The 21,118-nt window shown below is 37.0% G+C and overlaps 1 protein-coding gene across 4 annotated transcripts in view; it reads left to right on the top strand.

Moving 5' to 3' along the window:
• The window catches only part of CHD1 (chromodomain helicase DNA binding protein 1), a 72,535-nt gene extending 62,010 nt beyond the window's left edge, over positions 1–10,525 (top strand). For all 4 annotated transcript variants that reach the window (XM_007530480.3, XM_060201203.1, XM_060201205.1 and 1 more), the window contains 5 exons: positions 2,349–2,527; positions 5,320–5,416; positions 6,323–6,374; positions 7,356–7,566; positions 9,542–10,525. In XM_007530480.3, coding sequence (XP_007530542.1) covers positions 2,349–2,527; positions 5,320–5,416; positions 6,323–6,374; positions 7,356–7,566; positions 9,542–9,887 — 885 coding nt within the window. In that variant the 3' untranslated portion in view covers positions 9,888–10,525. The remainder of the gene's footprint in view (positions 1–2,348; positions 2,528–5,319; positions 5,417–6,322; positions 6,375–7,355; positions 7,567–9,541) is intronic.
• The last annotated feature ends 10,593 nt before the right edge of the window (positions 10,526–21,118 follow it).

The following is a 21,118-nucleotide window of genomic DNA, read 5'->3' as shown; positions in this document are numbered from 1 at the left end:
TTTCATTCTTTAATTTTAATATTTTCTACCAGTTTTTTTGGTCTTTGTTATTTTTGACTATTGACATCCCTCCAATCCCCGAGAATATTGTGTACGTTCAATTAATACTGTCTTGTATTTATATATCTTATCTTAAACATATATCTTATCTCTGGACTTAGTTTTTTATATCTTTTATATCTCTCTCTTTCAATATTTTGTTTTAAAGAGAGAAATTGAAAGAGATCAGAGGATTACTCAGCCCTGGCTATTGGTGGTGCTGGGGATTCTGTACCTTGGAGCCGCAGATATGAAAGTTGTTCACATAGCTATTATCTCCCCCAACCCTTTATATGTTTATAGACTCACATGTTGGGATTCTTTAGCCACTTTTAATTTTGGTCTTTCTGTATTAGATGGGGGGGGGGGCGCTAATGTACTTTCACTCTTGTTATTCCTGACAAAAATTAGATTTTCCCTACTTATTTGATCAAATGGCTCACTAACATCCATATATATATATATATATATATATATGGATATATATATATATATCAGACACTTTATATTTACTACATGTGTGCTTGTGTGTGTATACATACAAACATGTACATAAACACCCGTAAATCTTAGAACTGACACAACCTGCTACCCATGAATATAACTATTTATTTTAAATTGCTTTTTTGCACTCACTTTTCCTTTTTTAGTAGTAGTTCTACTCTGGTTTTAGTATAGTAATACTTTTTATTACACAAATTGAATTTTTTATAACCATTATGCCACATCCATGCCTCTAACTCTTACAATTTTGACGTGTTGGCCTTAAGCATGCCAGAGCTATGAAGTGCAAGGAAAACGTTGATATTTGTCAAACACCTTACACTCCTGATCATCCAGAATGTGATAGTAACGGCAGTTATGCTTTATTTTATAGTCTTGAAGTTTGAGAGGAGACACTGGACAATTTGTATAGGAGGCTATGTTGATTGTAAATACGTTGTTGGTATATTTTGTTAAAGAACTTTATGTGTTACATTTTGTTTCGTTTTGCCTCCAGTGTTATCTCTGGGGCTTGGTACCCGCACTGTAGATCCACCACCGCTCCTGGTGGCCACCCCCCCACCCCCTTTATATTTTATTTGACAGGAAAGAGAGAAATTGAGAGGGGAAGGGGAGATAGAAAGAGACATCTGCAGACCTACTTCACCACTCACCATCTCCACTGTAGGTGGAGAACAGGGCTTGTGCATAGTACTGTGTGGGTTTAACTGGGTATGCCACTGCTCAGTTCCCTGTTTTACAGTTTTTATATTATGGTAAGTGTAGGTAATATTTTATTAACTGATAATCTCTGCTCAAGACTGCTTTAGAATAGTGTGTGACAGTATAAAAAGTAATTATTTTTACAAAGTGAAATTTACAGCTTTTACTTGCATAAAGATTGATTTTATATGATAGAAAGCTTTGCTTTCCAATGAAAATCTAAATAGAAAATTGATGATTCAGGGGATTAGGCAGTGGCACATTCTGTTAGTGTACGTAGTACTAAGTGCAAGGACCCATACAAGGATCCAGGTTCAAGCCCCTGGCTTCCCACTTGCAATGGGGACACTTAATAAGTGGTGAAGCAGGTCTGTAGGTGTCTTATCTTTCTCCTTCTCTATCCTCTTCCCCCCTCCACCAACCAATTTCTTTCTGTTTTAGTAAAATGGAAAAAATAGCCACCAGAAACAGTGGATTCATAGTATTGGCACTGAGCCCCAGCAATATCCCCGAAAGCAAAAAAAGAAAAGAAAAGATCAGTTAAAAGTTTTTAAAAAGGAAAATGATAATAGTTGTGAAGGTAATATGTAAATCTCATGTTAGCACTACCGAATAATGGACTTACTTGAATATCACTGAAAGGCAAAGAGGGAAATAGTCTCATGAGTGGAATGTAGGGCCCGCAAGCCTCAGGTATGTAGGCCCACCCCTAGTACTAAATAGGCTCCTTTTTCTCTCATAAAAAATTCTAGCTCCTGAAACCCCCTTTTTTCTTTTTTAAGAATTTATTAATTAATGAGAAAGATAGGAGAAAGAAAAAACCAGATATCACTCTGGTACATGTGCTGGGGATTAAACCCAGGACCTCATGCTTGAGACTCCAATGCTTTCTCCACTGCTCAACCACCCAGACCACCTAATACATCTTACAGTATAAAATCTAAAAACCTTTGAACAGTATAGTAGAACATGAGTTCCCCCTTCAGAGCATTTGCTGGTAGTGCTGTGGATTGAATATGTGACCGTAAAGCCTCGGGCATGAAAATGTCTGTCTGCATACCTACTAATGTATGTATTCTGCACTCTTGTTTTCTCCCTTAAAGTGTAAAGAAAGAATGAGGCCTGTCAAAGCAGCTTTGAAGCAACTTGATAGACCTGAGAAGGGCCTTTCAGAAAGAGAACAACTGGAGCATACAAGGCAGTGTCTGATAAAAATTGGAGACCATATCACAGAATGTCTGAAAGAGTATGCAAATCCTGAACAAATTAAGCAGTGGAGAAAGTAAGTAAGATACTTCTCAGAAAGTGTTAATCTTATAGGTGTATGACTATCTTGTATTTCAATGTTTTGTTTTTTTCCCTTCTGAAGTTTAGACGTAACTTAATATTTAAAGCAGTAACTAGAAGATCTTTTTTTTTTTTTTACCTCCTTTAACTTTAAAGCTTGTTATTAACAAGTAGTGACTTAATTGAGTATCATAATAAAGTACTAGTGACATCTCTTCTCCACCCACCCCCACCCCAATTTCTGTCTGCCCTATCAAATTTAAGTGGTGGGGAAAAAGTGGCCTCTGGGAGTGGTGGATTTGTATGCTGGCAGGCCTTAAGCCCCAGCAAGAGCCTCTGTGGCAATAAAAAGCAGCAGCAGCAGCACAGTTGTTCTTTAAATTGGAAATCGTAATTGTTACATTTTTTTTTCTCTGTTTTATTGCCCTTGTTTTATCATTGTTGTGGTTATTATTGTTGCTATTGATGTCATTGTTGTTGGATAGGTCCAAGAGAAATGGAGAGGGGAGGGGAAGACAGGGTAGATGCCTACAGACCTTCACCACTTGTGAAGCGGACCCCCCTGTAGGTGGGGAGGCAGAGGCTCAAACCAGGATACTTACGTGGTCTTGGCGCTTCGCACCATGTGCACTTAACCACCTGCACTACTGCCTAGCCCCCAATTGTTACATTATTATACAGATCACTTTAGTACTTCCAAATCCAGTTGTTAGTTAAGCCAAACTCTTAGGACTAATGAGGAAAACGTAAAATGAATACAGTGAGTTATTATCAGTATTTGTTATTGGCAGCTACACATTAAAACAAAGTAATGATGTAATTCTGGGCTTTTCTTTGTACTTCTAAGACCACGTAAGGACCCGGTTTGAGCCCCTCACACATAGTATATGTGTACTCAACCACTGTGCCACTGCCCAACACCCCTTAAACATCTCAAAATTCAGACTGTGTTTTAATTTTTCCTTTTAAAAGTCCTACAAAGCAGAGCTGATCTTTCTTTCAAAATGGATGCAATATAACTGCTTTTATTTTTTCAACATAACCTTGCTTAACAAGTAAGGTTAAGAGATACAAAAGTACTTTAATTTAAAAGAAAATAAAAGGGAAACAAAAACAAGTCTGTGGCCATTACTCATCACTCCTTCTACCTGCTCATACATTTTTCCTCCAGTCTTACTCCAGGATAACATTCAAAGCCAACTAAAAACTAATTTGCTTTCTGAAATATTTCTCAGTTGGGGTTCTGCCTTTCTCTGCTGCTTTAAATGAGCACCAATGATTATCTAGACATTGTATTTAGGAAATAAGCACAAAAGTTAAGTTTGTTCAGCTAGGAAAAGGCTGGAACAGTCTTTGGAGACTCTTAACAAAATAATCTATGAATATTCAGTCATCAATAACTTAGTTATATGAGTTTAGGCAAGTTGTTTAACCTTGTTTGATTAATTTATTAAAAATCAGCTACTGCGTTACCAGCTATATTTACTAGAGGATGCTGCTTTTGTAGGATTATAATCAGAAAGAAGTTTTATTTATTCAGTTGTATTTCATTTTGGACTGTTTAACTTAAATGTACGCAATAAATAGATCGCTGAGATAATATCTCTAAGTCATGATGAAAAATAAAAGTAATTTTCTAGCTAAGAATTTTCACTTAAATTTTGTTACTTCTATAAACGTCATTAGAAAATGTTGCAAGGCACAGGAGGGAGCATTTTCCTACACTAGTTAATTTTTTTTTTTTACAGCAATGCACGACTTGGCTTACTATAAATGTCAATATTGGATATTTAATGAAACTCTACTATAGAACTAACTAGTAATTCTTATAAAAGATCCACGTACTTTACATGAAAAACTAGCTTAAAGAAAAGTGTAAATATACAAAGCCATAATTATTTCAACTCCAGTGTTGCTGATTATTAGAGTGGCTATTGATGAAGCTGTATTGAAAGAGGTGGACTTGATCTGAATCTGTCATAAAAGTTCTGTGCTCATTTACTGATTTCTGCCTTAGGATAGCAAGGGACGTACCATTTTTTTTTAATAAGCTTAATTTACATTGTTAGATGGAATCTTCATTGCAAGTGCCAACATACCATACTCTGTTTCTTTTATATATTGTCAGAATCACAAAATTAGTTCCTTCCTGATTTCTAAATTAGTATCTTTGTAGTTACAACTTATAATTCATTATTTATACAAAGCTTATAATATACTATGAAGGGGTTTTGAAGATAATTAAGCTTAATGTTTTATTCATTGGGAGCCTTATATGCAAGTTTTAATAATATATGCTAGACATAATTCCTTCAAGTTCCATCCAAGATGAGGTTGAAGTGACTTTATCATTTTTAAAAGCCAAATTCCACTGTGTCACACTCATGGCCAGAACTTAAGAAATAAGAACAGAAAGGGCAAACATAAAGTAAAACTTGGTGTACTGCACCCAAGGCAAAAGACTCTGGGAAGGGAGAGCAGGAAAATGAGTGCTTTGATAAAAAGTATCTAAATTGGAGGTGGGAGTGTTTTGTAGACACTATTCATAGTGAGATGAGTTGTACCCATGTGCCAGCGACTATGCTCTGAACCATTAATGGCTCAGTTAAAAAAAACATATATGGTGTGTACGTGTACACACACACACACACACACACTAGAAGTTTATTAGGCTTTGTCCTATAAAGGACTAAGGTATATATGTGTGTTTCTGTCTGTCATGGAAGGTCCATGAAAGAGCTAAATATTTGCACCAAACTAATTTGCCTTTTCTACCTTTTCTTTTAGAAATCTGTGGATTTTCGTTTCTAAATTTACTGAGTTTGATGCAAGAAAATTGCACAAGTTATATAAGCATGCTATTAAAAAACGGCAGGAATCTCAGGTAAAGTTACACTTCCTATCTTTCTACTTGTGTCATTAAAACAAAGATAGTCCTCATTACAGAAGAATGTAATTAATAAGTGAAAGTAAGAGGACCACAATAAAAATCACTACCGATCAGAGCCACCATAAAAAGCCAAACTTAACAGGCAAGAAAGTGAGATATTAGCATAGTCTTCAAGCATCTTATTTATCTATCTAAATGAGAGAAGCCTGGAGATTGAACCTGGAGCCTCAGACATGAAAGTCAGAGTATCTTCATATGTTTACTTACTACAAAAAGAAAAGTAACTTTGGAGTGGACAGCCTTTCTTGACATCATGTTAAATGTTTAGTAAAGTTAATAATGACCAGTATATCGGTTGGCATGAAACTTCTATATGATGCACCGAGAAGGGCATGTCACTTGATAAGAAAGCCCCAAGCACACAAGCCCCAGTGCTCAGAAAATAACTTTGTTATTATTATTTGTCTTCACCAGAAGAGATACAAAAGACCAAAAAACATGAAAAAAAATTGTTTATTAACGAAAGAGAGACTTGTCTCTGGCATAAGTAGTGTCTAGACCTGGATTTGGGACATTTACACTTGCAAGTTCTGCTCTCTTACCACTGATTGTGCTGTCACCTTGCCATTTATTTCACTCTCATCATTACACTTTATATATTAAACATGGGGAAAAGTCTGGGTAGAGGGCATATGGGCACTATTTATACAGAGTTTCTATAAGTTTACTTCATCAAATTTAAAACAAATCATGCAACTGTTTGCTTAAAATACAGTAATTGTTGATGTGTTAAGCGGGCATTTGTAGCATCAAAATTTTCCATTCACAAGTTTCCTCCCTATTTTGTAAGAATATCTGTAGCCACTTAAAAGCTTCCTAATGTGTGTACATTTATTTTAGCAAAATAATGACCAGAACAGCAGTTTGAATTCTCACATGATTAGAAACCCAGGTAAGTACATCTTGCTTATTTATTGTTTTGGAAGATATTTTAAGAATGTTTCCTTTTGTGGTCTGGGTGGTGGCGCAGTGGCTAAGGCACTAGGCTCTCAAGCATGAGGTCTTGAGTTCAATCCCCAGCAGCACATGTACCAGAGTGATGTCTGGTTCTTTCTCTCTCTCCTATCTTTCTCATTAATAAATAAATAAAACTTTAAAAAAAAAAAAAAGAATGTTTCCTTTTACCAGGTTTGTTTAAGGAAGAATAAATGTAAAAATTCTTAAATTGCTTTTATTTAAAAGCACCTTAATACTAGGAAATTGTGATCCTAATACCTATGTTATGCATCAAATAAGCATTTCTAAATTATCATTGACCTTTCTAGACTTCAGCCATTTATTATTTCCTAGAAATTATGAAATAGTTCTTGAATGGATCTGAAAATATTGTTTGGAACATTAAAATGCATTCTTTGTGTATAAGTCACAGAAGTACAGTCAGTCAAAAAGGGAAATAAGGCTCATTTTTTCACATTTTAGAAAAGTGACCACTTGATTTAGTATATGCTGCTTTTTTAAAAAATTGTTTATTTTCCCTTATGTTGCCCTTGTTTTTTATTGTTGTTGTAGTTATTGTTGTTGGTATTGATGTTAGATAGGACAGAGAGCAATGGAGAGAGGAGGTGAAAACAAAGAAGGGGAGAGAAAGATAGACACCTGCAGGTGGGGAGCCGGGTGCTTGAACCAGGATCCTTAAGCCGGTCCTGTGCTTTGTGCCATGTGCACTTAACCTGCTGCGCTACCGCCGGACTCCCTAGTACATGCTGCTTTTATAGACTTTCTAAATACTTTTAACTGCCTGTTTTGGGGAGCTGAGTTTGTTTGGCAGAAGTTGAAGCAAGAGTTCATGTATCTTAAAACCACAAGTTACTTTTGTTTGTTCTGTATTTTTTAAAGTTACTAACAAAAGCTGTTTTTTTTTTTAATCTAACAGAAGTGGAACGATTGAAAGAGAACACAAATCATGATGACAGCAGCAGGGACAGTTATTCATCTGATAGACATTTATCTCAGTACCATGATCATCATAAAGATCGCCATCAAGGAGATTCCTACAAAAAGAGTGACTCTAGGAAAAGACCCTATTCTTCTTTTAGTAATGGCAAAGATCATCGTGATTGGGATCACTACAAGCAAGACAGCAGGTAAAACTGATGATCAGTTTATAAATGTTGCCTTTTCTTATCTTTTCATTTTGGTTTTGCTGTCTTTGACCCTATGAAATGAAATCGTTAAATCATGAAGTAATCAAAGCAAGTGTTAGTAAAATAAGGATGTTTGTTTAGAACTAAGAAAGCCTACACACACACACACACACACACACACACACACACACACACACCCACCACCACCACCACCACCACCACCACCATCACCACCACCACCACCATCACCACCACCACCTTCAAGTACTTTCTAGCACTTGGTATATAAGAACCCAATTTCTCCAGATGCCTTTAGTTACAAATTTAGGATCAAAGTCCAGAGTAAGGTGAAATGTAGGTATTTCTGTGTTAAGTTGTGAATTTGATATTGTTAGTTTTAGAGAAAACTATTTCAGATATGCTTCAAAATACAGTAAGTTGTGAGTCTGATAGAATGTAACAGGTTTTATAAATGAAGTTCTGCACATTTCTTTCTATTTAAATTCATTAGGGAAGAATTATCTTAAAGTGTCTCATTGGTGTTAACAGATAATGGCAGTCTTAGGTAGTGCTGAAATCAGGACAATTTCTTTGTCTTCAAAGATAAAAGCAAGGGCAGAAAGAGACCACAGCACCAAAGCTTCCTATAGTAATAGGGGCCAAGCTTCCTATAATATTAGGGGCCAGACTCTAAGCTGGGTTGCAGACATAGCAATACAGCAGCCATCCAAACGAGTGATTTGCTGGCATGGCCTTTCATATTCATTTAGTATCTTCTCTCTCTCTTTCTCTGTCTCCTTCCATCCACCCCCCCACACACACACACCCTCTTTTAGCAATAAACCTGAGTACAGTCCCCACAGAATACATACTTCTGTTGGTATTCATTCTTCTATTGGCAGAGGAATTTTCATTATTAGATGGTGATCGTTAGTTACTAAAAGCCGAGAAACATTAAATGTCATGGTCAAATAAATTTCGTTGTATTCTTATCATGCATACTACTATAATTTCTTTCAAAAGCACTGTCACATGGTAAACACACCAGTTACAGAATCATTCCTAAAATTAGGAAAACACAATGAAAAGGGAAAGCCACATTTATATTAGTAACAACTGCAGTTTTAAAGGCTTACAGCACATAATTTATACCTTTTTACAAACCATGAAATTAATTATGTTCAGTACATTTTATTTTAAAAGAAAAACGAGCATATAAATTCTGTGGTATCTGAGCTACTCTTTATGGTCTACTTTATTTTTATTTATTTATTTTCCTTTTTGTTACCCTTGTTTTTTTCTTGTTGTTACAGTATTATTGTTGGTATTGATGTCGTCATTGTTAGATAGGACAGAGAAAAATGGAGAGAGGAGGGGAAGACACCTGCAGACCTGCTTCACCACTTGTGAAGTGACTCCCCTGCAGGTGGGGAGCCGGGCATGCGAACCAGGATCCTTAACGCTGGTCCTTGCGCTTTGTTCCACGTGTGTTGTGGTCTATTTTAGTTTCCTTAAGCCAAATAGTTTCTCCAAGGGTATATGCCAGTGAGATTGGGCATACTTCTGGTGGTATGGCTATAAATGGATGAATGCATGCAGATATATTTCATATATATATATTTTTAATATTTATTCCCTTTTGTTTCCCTTGTTGTTTTATTGTTGTAGTTTTTTTTTTTTCCTTTTTTTATTGATGTTGTTGTTGGATAGGACAGAGAGAAATGAAGAGAGGGAGGGGGAGAGAAAGATGGACACCTGCAGACCTGCTTCACCATCTGTGAAGCAACTCCTCTGCAGGTGGGGAGCCAGGGCTCAAACGCAGATACATTTTCAACCAGTTTTTTTAAACTCACTAAATTTTGTAATGAAACTCTGCATATGAGTAAAAGTAATTCAATGACTTAGTAAAGCTTCTATTTGGGAGCATTTAACTTGCATTGAACTGACTAAAATCTTTAATTTCTTATTTTGCTAGATATTACAGTGATAGAGAGAAACACAGAAAACTGGATGATCACAGAAGTAGAGATCACCGGTCTACTTTTGATGGAAGTCTAAAAGATAGATCTCATTCTGACCATCGTTCTCATTCGGATCATCGGTTACATTCAGACCATCGGTCAAGTTCTGAATATGCACACCATAAATCTTCCAGGGACTATAGATACCATTCAGATTGGCAAATGGACCACAGGGCTTCCAGTAGTGGCCCAAGATCACCACTAGATCAGAGGTCACCTTATGGCTCCAGATCTCCATTTGAACACACAGTCGAACACAAAAGTACACCTGAGCATACGTGGAGTAGCCGGAAAACATAACAGAAACTGCTGTTTTGTATGGACTTTCCTCTTAGCCATATATCATAAACCAACACAGTAATTGCCTTACATGACTTGAAAGATATAAACAGATCTATCAGTAGCAGTATTGTTACTTCTTTCCAGGATGCAAGGTCTATTATCCCAACAGAAGAGAAAATATTTTTATATTTAAGGATTATGCTGCACTGTACTACAAATATTGAAGTACTTTTTTTTTTCTTTTTTTAAAAAAAATGAAAATGTTTACTATTACAGGGACCTCAACACTGCCCTTCCATATAGGCTGGATAAAACTGTTTTTAAGTCAGTTATTGTGAACTGGCCTCCATTTAAATTATGTTTATATATGAACTTTAACTCTGACCTGTGATCATGTTTCAGGAAGGAATGAAAAGAGAGTTTTTTCTTAATAAGGAAAAAACACTCAAGGACTTTGTTCACTTTCCAAAGCTACTTGTTTACATTGTACACTGCGACCACCTTGCCGCTTTTCATCACAAGCTTGAATATTTAAATTCTGTACTTATATCTGTAAAATAGCCAGGAATTTCTTGTTTGTGATCTATTATTATGCCTTTTTACACACAAAAATATGACTGTAAATTATTGTAAATGGATTAAATAAGCTTTCCTTATTTCCCCCTTCTCAGGCTTTTTTTGACTGTTCCTTTCCCTACCAACTCAGGCCTTCTTATTGGGGAAAAAAAAAAAATCAGTGTAATGACACTTTTTAATGATTTGTCTTGATGGAATCATTGTTTAGAATGTAAAAAAAAAAAATGGGGGAAGGGGCCACTTAATTCCACTAGTCCTCTTTTTATATTGATACATGTTAAACCCACCCTTCTCTTTTAATCAATATATGTTTGTAGTAACAAAATAAGAAAATATGTAAGCCCAAATGCATGCCCTGGGAACATTTCTTTCTAGGAGCATTTGGTTTAAAAGGGTAGGTATATGAACACTTTCAGAATCCAAAATGGCCAAAAGTTATTGTAAATCCATTTGCTTTCCCTTTTCATGTGGGCAATAATGTCAAATGTGCTATGCAGCCAGGTAACATTTTAGAGAAAGTTCACTTTTATTATAATAAACTGTTACAATGCACACTGATTGTAAATAAAAACCTTATATATGACAAATTAAATTTAAGGAAAAAAAGGATATGTGGGCTCTGTAATTTTCTCCTGCATTCTTGCTCCTTTTTGCACTTTTTTTCTTTTTTCAGTAGTTCAGGATATTTGGGCAGGCTGTTGAATACTGTTAATATGTAGCATTCCAACAAACTGTTGTGAAGACTACTTGAACCTAAAAAGTACAGGTTATAGAAAATGTTGAACCTTGGTTTTCTGCAGATACTTTAGAAATTCTTATGTTCACAAACTGTTAATTTGTTATGTTCAGTGGGAGTCCTTCAGTCAGGCTGCAAAATTCTCGAATATGTGCTGTGCTGTAACAGATTGAGTTAACTTTGACAGATATGAATATATTGACAATGGCCTTATAATACTTTAAATGTGTCCCCATTGGTTAGCTATGGGAGGAGTCTACAGAAATTGCCCATAAATATTTTCCCATTATCCAGTTAGGTCTAACATGTATTACGTGTGTACTAAACAAAGCTTTCTCTTTTTTTTGAAAAGCAGTGTTTCCTCTCAGATACAATTACACTGAATAATCTTTTTCCTGCTATATCGAGTAATGAAAAATAAATAACTCAAGTTTTAAACTATGAAAATGGTGAAACAGTTTGGTGCCAGTACATATTTTTAAGCTTTTTCACTTTTCTTAATGTTTCATATATATATGATCATCATTTTCTGTAAGATAGCATCGGACAAAGTGTGTTTAATAATTACCAATACAATAAATGAATCGGTTGGCATTTTTAACTCACCACTTTGTCATTGGGACATTTGCAGTTTATCCTATTATACAAGTTTTTTAGAAGAACAGTATTTCTTGAGACAATAGAGTGGGCTCTTAATGACACATTCTGTTGAATGTTTTAGTCAACTAGCTGAAGTAAATGAAAAATTGAAATGAATATTTATTAGAAAATAGGATCATTATTTATAAAAGTCAACAATTGCATAGAAAGGAACAAGCCATAGAATCGACGGAGACACAATGGAGAAGGATAGTAATACTCAGTAGTGGCAGGGAGCATTATATAGAAACCCTACTTTACTTTTGTTTTTTACATGCTCATTCTGCTTTGTTCTTTTATCCATATGTGTTTGATTTCCCAAGGAGAAGAGATTATGCAAAGTACTGTTAACACTCTCCACAATAAATGATTCTTACTAAAAGCAATGGCCTGTTTGCTTATAAAGAAAATCTTGTTTAGGATATATTAAATATGTACACGTATACTTATTACTGGGAAACTAGTGTATGGGTGACTATAGTTGATGATTAGAGTAAATGATTTAATAAGACAAAATATGATAGATTATGATTGTTTCCCTTTTGTAATGTTTTTGAAGTTAAAGTGTAGTAAGAATATGCACTAGGGTAAATGGACTTTGTGTGTAGCATCTGGGCTGCGCATGCTTGATTCTACCACTCCTGTGGTGACTTCTTTACTCAGGAAAAAGGAAGAAGCACAGTGCTTACTGGAACTTTCCCTGGGACCTTGTTCTCATGAGATACCAGGGCTTGAACTAAGCATCCCTCACATAGTAAAGCCTTTGCTTGACCAAGTGAGCTAGCTCTCTATTGTCGCCCAGCATAATCCTTACCTCACATAAGTTCCTTTATAATTTTGCTTTCTTAAAGGGGGGATGCAACTAATCTAAAATTTTATCCAAGTATATAACAAACCTTGATCACACAAGATTACTACTGATAGTTTTGCTGTTCATACTAATGAAGATGTTTGAAACACAGTCCTTGACAGTTGGTAGGTACAACTATCCCATAAAATGAATAAACCAACTGAGCTTTTTTAGGCTTTTTTTTTTTTTTTGTATTTGAGCATCTTTTAATACGTGTAAACGCCCTCAATATTTTTCCAGTTTTGTAAGAGAATTGCTAACATTTGTAATGGTCTTTATTACTTTTATCATAGTTCATTCTTTGTGTATAATCCTTTACTTTGTGAGTTGTGTTTTTTCTTATGTCTTCTAGGATTACATTTTTAGGAATTGCATTTGTCTAATTTATTTCAAGTTAAAATTGCAGTGAGGTGGGTTGTTTTGAGGATGTACAATTTTTCCAGGTGTGAGGTAAAATTCTCTGGTATTAATTTGCATTTCTAGTGATAAGTGAAGTGGAATATTCTTTTTTTTTATTTTTCAATTTAATAGGAGTATACATAAACACCATTCTCACCACCAAAAGACTGTGTCCCATCCCAACCACCCACCTCTGCCCCCCACACCCCCGCCGCACCGGGAAGCCTAATGGCCACCCTCCCCTTCACCACAGGGTTTTTACTTTGGTGCCTTGCTCTAGATTTAATCAGATCCTGCTTTTAGTTTCCCTTTCTGTTCTTTCTCAACTCATCTTTCTTTCTGGCTTAGCAAACTTAACATAATTCCTTCTAGCTCTGTCCAAGATGGGTCAGAGAAGGTGGGTTCATTGTTCTTAATAGCCTCATAGTATTCCATTGTGTATACGTACCACAGCTTTCTCAGCCACTCATCTGTTGTTGGGCACCTGGGTTCCTTTTAGGTTTTAGCTATTATGAATTGTGCTGCTATGAACATAGATGTACACATATCTTTTTGGTTGGGCTTTATGGAATCCTTGGGGTATATCCCCAGGAGAGGAATTACTGGGTCATATGGAAGGTCTATGTCTATCCTTGTGAGAGTTTTCCAGACTGCTCTCCAGAGAGGCTGGACCAATTTACATTCCCACCAGCAGTGTAGAAGGGTTCCTCTGTCCCCACAGCCTTTCCAGCATTTGTTGCTGCTGTCCTTTTTGATGTATGCCATTCTCACAGGAGTGAGGTAGTATCTCAATGTTGTCTTTATTTGCATTTCTCTGACAATCAGTGACCTGGAACAGTTTTTCATATGTTTGTTAGCCTTTTGGATCTCCTCTGAAGTGAATGTTTTGTTCATATCCTCTGCCCATTTTTGGATGTGGTCATTTTCTTTTTTGGTGCTAAGTTTGCTGAGCTCTGTATATTTTGGTGATTAGTCTCTTGTCTGATGTTTGGCATGTGAAGATCTTCTCCCATTCTGTGAGGGGTCTCTTTGTGTGATAAGTTTCTTTGGCTGTGCAGAAGATTTTCAATTTGATGTAGGCCCATTGGTTTGTTTCTGCTTTAGTCTTCCTTGCAATTGGGTTTGTTTCATCAAAGATGCCCTTGAGGTTTAGGTGGGAAAGTGTTCCACCAATGTTTTCCTCTAAGTATTTGATAGTAGTTTCCGGTCTGACATCCAGGTCCTTGATCCATTTGGAGTTGACTTTTGTTTCTGGTGAGATAAGGTGGTTCAATTTCATTCTTATGCATGTTACAACCCAGTTTTCCCAGCACCATTTATTGAAGAGAGCCTCCTTCCATTTAATACTTTGGGCCCCCTTATCAAAGATTAGATGTCCATAGGTTTGAAGTGGAATATTATTATGTTTGTGGTCTGTGTGTCCTCTAGAAAACTATTAAAAAAAAATTTTTTTTTTTTAAATACCAGAGCACTGCTCAGCTCTGGTTTATGATGGTGCAGGGCATTGAACCTGGGGCTTCAGAGCCTCAGGGATGAGGGTATCTTTGCATAACCATTAAGCTATCTCCCCCACCCAAAAAACTATTCAAATTCTTTGGCCCACTTTTTGTTGGGTTACTTTTTTTTTTTAATTCCCTTTTGTTGCCCTTGTTTTATTGTTGTAGTTAGTAGTGTTGTTTTTGATGTCATCATTGTTGGATAGGACAGAGAGAAATGGAGAGAGGAGGGGAAGACGAGGGAGAGAGAAAGATAAGACACCTGCAGACCTGCTTCACTGCCTGTGAAGCAACTCCCCTGCAGGTGAGGAGCAGGGGGCTTGAACCGGGATCCTTTTGCTGGTCCTTGCACTTTGCGCCACGTGCACTTTACTCACTGCTACCACCCAACTCCCTTTTTTTTTTTTTTTCTTTTTTTTAACTGAGCTACTGTATGGTTTCTTTATGGATATTGATAAGAATCACTGGTTGGATGTGTGCTAAACAAGTATTTTCTCCTAATTACTGACCTGCTTGTTTATTGTTGTGTCGTTTGCTTTTGATGCATAGAAAAATTTTAGTTTAATGTAGTATCATTGTTTTCATTTCACATACTCATGGGGTTGAGTCTCTCTGTCTTTGATGTTAGGATCCTACAGTGTTTCACTGATGTTTTCTTCTTTGCATGTTACAGTTGCAGGTCTAATATCCAAGTATTTGTCATTTTGAGCTAACTTTGTCGCATGGTATTCAGTGGTGGCCTAATTACTTTTTTCTACATGTGGCTATCTAGTTTTCCCAGCACCATTTGTTGAAGATACTTCCCCTCCCTCATTGGACAGTCCCGGCTCCACTCTTACAATTCTGAAGGTCCTGCCTTTGTATGTCTATTTTATGCCACTAGTGGCTTGCATTAACTTTTCTTCATTTTTGGAAATTTACAATGACGTAGTGTGGGCCATCCCTCTATGCTTATGTTTCCAGCACTTTCCAAGTGTGGAAATTTTTTTCCAATTGACTTCTTTGGATACATACATTCTCTGCTCCTCTGTTCTTCAACTTCAGAAATTCCAACAATTCTTTTATTTATTTATTTTCCCTTTTGTTGCCCTTGTTTTTTTATTGTTGTAGTTGTTATTGATGTCATCGTTGTTAGGTAGGACAGAAATGGAGAGAGGAGGGGAAGACAGAGGGGGAGAGAAAGATACCTGCAGGCCTGCTTCATTGCCTGTGAAGTGACTTCCCTGCAGGTGGGGAATCAGGGGCTCGAACTGGGATCCTTTTGCTGGTCCTTGCACTTTGTGCCATGTGCGCTTAACCCGCTGTGTTACTGCTCAACTCCCGCTGATAATTCTGCTTTTTTATTCTGTTGCTTTGTAATATAAACTGAACTTGGCAGGTATAGAGCCTCCATTTTCCTTCTTCCCTTAGGAGTGCTTTAGCTATTTATGGTTCTTACAGTTCTACACAAATCTGTATGTAAGTTGTTCAAACTGTGGAATGTCATTGGGATTTTGATAAGGATAATGTTGACTCTAGATTGTTTTTGTCCTTTCAACCAATGAGCAAGGGACATTACATTTCTTGGTGCCATTCTCTCTATATATATTTTTTTTCTGATGTAGTCTGCTACTTCATCCAGAATTGCTTCATTTTTCACGAGTTTTCCTCTCCAACAGCCCTTCAGAACACACAGAGTGTGGTGGTTTTATCTTCTAGCTCTGCTACTCTGTCCTCTAGCTGAATTGTTCTGTTTGCAAGGCCTCTAATATTATTAACCCTCATTGAGCTCTTCAAGAGTCTCCTTGACTTCATGAATTTCCCTTCAAAGTTTTCTTTGTGAATTTTGTAGTTTGTTGGTGAAATGTTCTTTAAGATTGGAAATTTGTGTTTGTATGTTGTGGCTGGAGTCTTGAATTGCCTTCATAAAACGGTTTCTGAACTGTTCAGTTCTAAGCTTCCACAATGGATCTGTTGTTCATCTAGCAGGTGGTACTGTGATTTTCTTTTTTTTTTTTTTAATATTTTATTTATTAATGAGAAAGATAGGAGAAGAGAAAAAGAACCAGACATCACTCTGGTACATGTGCTGCCAGGAATTGAACTCAGGACCTCTTGCTTGAGAGTCCAATGCTTTATCCACTGCACCATCTCCTGGACCAACCACTGTGACTTCCTTTTTTTGAATGTTTTTGCGATGGTGTGAGTGGACATCATTTTGTCTTCACTTATATGGGCTTTTATTGCCTTGTTTTAGACTTTATTCTGGACTCTGACAACCTTCTTTCTACCTACTGAGCAGGGAGCACAGCTTTTCATCCAGAAAAGTGCCCTGATTTCTCTGCTTTCTTAAGAACCACTTGTGAGTTATTCCCTGTGACTCAAAATGGTGCCAGCTACTTGTCCACTGCTGACTTAAATTGTCTTTGTACATCCCAACTTATTTTTCCTTACCTTTTCTGGTTGTTTCTAAATATTATTTTCCAGCTGCTGTTACTCCGTGCCATGCCCCTGGAACTCTATTCCCAATTTCTGGAGGATCTTTATCATATATGGATATTGAATTTTGCTCAGTGTCTTTTCAGCACCAATTAATAGGACTTTGTGATTTTTGTCAATCTTTTTGTTGATGGGATGAATTCATTGAACTATCTTAGATTCCCAAAGATAAATCCCTCTCGGTCTTGGTGGGCTGTTCTCTTAATATATTGTTGGATTTCATTTCCTTTCCAGCATCTTTGAATTCAGAATCTGTTTATTGTATCTTCTAGACCTGATATTCTCTCCTCTGCATGTTTTGAGTCTACATCCTAGACCTGAGCCTGTACTACATTCAAGTTGTTCTTCTGTACACCCTGTAACTCTAGACTTTGTCTTCAATGCATTCTAATGTCCTAATAAACTATGTTGAGAATTGTTCTGTCATGATTTCCAGTGACTTTTCCTTGGAATTCCTTTTTTTTTTTTTAACTCCCTGGTAAAAAGAACTTTAATTCTCCAGTAGATTTCTTTTTATTTAGTTCCTTAAATTGCCTGCATGATGAGTTTTCTAAATTCTTTCACCTCTGCATCTACCAGCTTTGTACTTTTCAAGAGTTCATCTATGCATTTTTATTATGATATTTTATGTAAACTCTGGCATTATAGCTTATGTGACTTCTGTTGTTGAGCCAGCAGGTGTCGCTGTGGCAACAGTACTGCATTTACCTTTTTTAAAAATTTTTATTTATTTATTTATTGCCTTTTGTTGCCCTTGTTTTGTTGTTGTAGTTATTGTTGTTGTTGATAATGATGTCATTGTTGGATAGGACAGAGAGAAATGGAGAGAGGAGGGGAAGACAGGGAGAGAGAAAGACACCTGCAGACCTGCTTCACCGCCTGTGAAGTGACTCCCCTGCAGGTGGGGAGCCAGGGGCTTGAACCGGGATCCTTAGGCCAGTCCTTGTGCTTTGCACCACCTGCGCTTAACCCGCTGCACTACCACCTGACTCCCCTGCATTTGCCTTTTTAAAAAATATATTATGGTAGGGAAGTGAGATTCTATTGTGTCAACAGTCCAATTTGTACTTTTACAGGACCTCACTGCAGTGTTTCAGCCTGCACCCAGTCCTCTAAAAATAAGCTGTGAGAGTTATTTTCTTCTGAATACTTGAAGCCAGGGCTTACTTAAAAAAAAAAGTTATCTTTATTGGATAGAGATAATTAGAAGTCAAGAGTGAAAGGGAGGAGAGAGAGAGAGAGGAAAAGAGACAGATACCTGCAGCACAGCTTCACCACTTGCAAAGTTTTCCTCCTGTAGGTGGGGACCAGGGGCTTGAACCTGGGTCCGTGTCCATTATAACATGGCGCTCAACCAAGTGCGCCACCACCTAGTCCCCTGTAGGGCTTACTTTTCTAGCCAACTGTCAGGGAGGGTCCTGTTAGCTATCTCACAAGTTCTCCCTAGGTACGAGGACAGACCACATGACTTTAGTTCACAGTCAGGTTTTTCCATGACACTGGTGAGTCTTTGTAAGCAGTTCAGTTTCCTGATGTCCCTAAAGTGATAGGTTAAGTACCCAGAAAGTCCCTGCTACCTTGTAGCTGGCAATGTATTCCATTGTGTTGCTACCCACATGGTGCCACCTGCTGACTTCTGTACTGATAATCTAGCTGTCTCCTATTTTCTGCCCACAGACCACTCACAGGTGCAGCCTCCTGTGGTCAACTAGTTTTCCTCAGAAGTCCTAGCGTGAGAAATTCATGAGATTTCAAATGATTTTTCTAGTTGTTTGGGGGAATGGTCATGCATCTGTTGCCACTCTGTGGCTATGCTTCAGAAGTCTCTGTTATGTTTTTGCTTGCTCGTCTGTTTTTGTCATCATTATAGTTTCACCAGTCTGGGATGACTTTTCTATTAACAGAGAGATAGCGACAAAGAGATAGATTGAAAGAGACCCCAGCTCTGAAGCTTCCTCCACTGCAGTGAGGGCCAGCTTCAAACTTTAGTTAGAGGATGACAAAGCAGTGCACTATCCAAATGAACTATTTTGTCAGTTCAAAAGTTTTATCTGTATTTTCACAATCTTTATACTTTTTATTATTGCTTCAATATACTTTCTAGGGTAAGAATGATCATCTTATTCCTGATTGGGGTGGGGAGTTAGAAATCAGTCTTACCACTGGGTACAGGGCTAACTAAAGATTCCCTCCCCCCCCTTTTTTTTTATCTTGTTAAGGAAGTTCCCATCTTAGTTTTCTAATTATTAAAAGAAAAAAATGATTTGGTTCAGGGATTGAACCTAGGACTTTACAGCCTCAGACATGAAAGTCTTTTGCTATAAAATCATGCTATCTCCCCACGTGAAAAAAAAATATATGTAGTGCTTAAAATAATCCTAAATAATAATTCATCATCAGATGAATGTACTTGTACAACTTACTAAATCACGGAGTCATTGCAAACTGCCATTTTCATTGCCTGTCCCACATCTGTTTTTCTCTCAGCACTTTCTCCTTTATGAAAGTGACCATCAAAAATTGCTTTGAAATACAGCAGAATCATCTAATGACTGAACTAAACTGGTGTCTCTTGTTGTTTTGTCTTTGCTTTTTGGCATAGATGAACGCTATAACTTTCCTTAGAATGTTTAATTTTTCCTGCAGAATCTCAGTATGTTAACTGCTTTGTAAACCTGGGTTCTAGTCTACTTAACCTTGAAGAATATTAGATTCACAGACCCAGAAATGTACTTCAATGGCAGAGCACCTGCTTTCCAAGTTCAATGTTCTTATGTTTGCTCTTTTTGACCCCCCCCCAAATTTTTTTGAATAAAAATAAAAACCTTATAAAAAATAATGTTTTTAATGTTTAACTAGTTTTGAGGAGAGGCCCGTTTAGGGCCTCACATATGTGCCATTTCACCATTTTAGGCCTCCCTGTTAGGAAGACATGCTTAACAAAATGTTTTCAATATTAAACAACTTGCATTACTTTATTTGAATATAACCCTCATCATGAGGCTAAATCTGTGTGTGGGAACTCTATAGAGAGATTTATAAAGTGGCGAATCTCAACAATTCCACCAAGAATCACCTGATGTCTACAAGATAAGACAATTTGTATTCAGCTAATGGAGGGTCTATGTGATTTGTCCAGACTTTTCAGTAGCATATAGATGTCTCTAGAAATCTTAGTCAACAACAAGCCCAAATTATTACTATTATTATTTTAAGAAAAATTGTTAAGTAGGAGGTCAGGCAGTGGCACACTAGGTTAAGCGCACATAGTACGAAGCGCAAGGATCCTGGTTCCAGGCCCTCTGGCTTCCCACATGCTGGAAGGTCACTTTACAAGCAGTGAAGCAGGTCTGCAGGTGTCTATTTTTGCCTCCCTCTATCTATCTTCCCCTCTCCCTCTCAATTTTTCTCTGTCCTATCTAGTAAAAGGGAAAAATATGTCAGCAGGGGCAGTGGATTCATAGTGCCGGCACTGAGCCCCACCGATAACCCTGGAGGCAAAAAAAAAAAGGTTAAATATATATTTAATACTTATTATTTAATGGAATTCACTGGACAGGGAGAGAAATAGAGAAGTGAGGAGGCCATGGAGAGGAAGAAATATCTGCAGTACTGCCTCAAAGCTTTCATGAAGCTTCCTCTCCCTGCAAGTTGGGGGCCAAGAGCTTAAACCTGGATCCTTGAGTACTGTAGTACTGTAACATGTGCACTTTACCTGGTGTGACACAATCTGACTTCCATTTTAATAAATTATGAGTGGTTTAATGACAGTGTACAAGACTGTAAGATTACAGGTTATAGCTCCACAGCATACCCACCCAAGTTCTGTGACCGCCAGGATAATCACCAGAGTTATCAAAAAGAAAAACCAGAGTTATTAAAGGCAGATGTTTCTTAAGTTCTCAAAATATTTTTATTTTCATTTATAAAACTTGTAAGAATATATGTGATGTAGACATCTCTGCAAAATTTGCCATTTGCTTAGTGCAATAGTATACGTATAACCAAATGTGAATTTTACATATGCCAACCCTTCTCACCACCAGAGGGCAGTATGAATCTGTTAAAAAAAAAG

The sequence above is a fragment of the Erinaceus europaeus genome, chromosome 11, assembly GCF_950295315.1.
Source record: "Erinaceus europaeus chromosome 11, mEriEur2.1, whole genome shotgun sequence".
In the NCBI taxonomy this organism is placed as follows: domain Eukaryota; kingdom Metazoa; phylum Chordata; class Mammalia; order Eulipotyphla; family Erinaceidae; genus Erinaceus; species Erinaceus europaeus.
The sequence above is the reverse complement of the archived record's forward strand: the minus strand, read 5'-3'. Positions and strand labels throughout refer to the sequence as shown.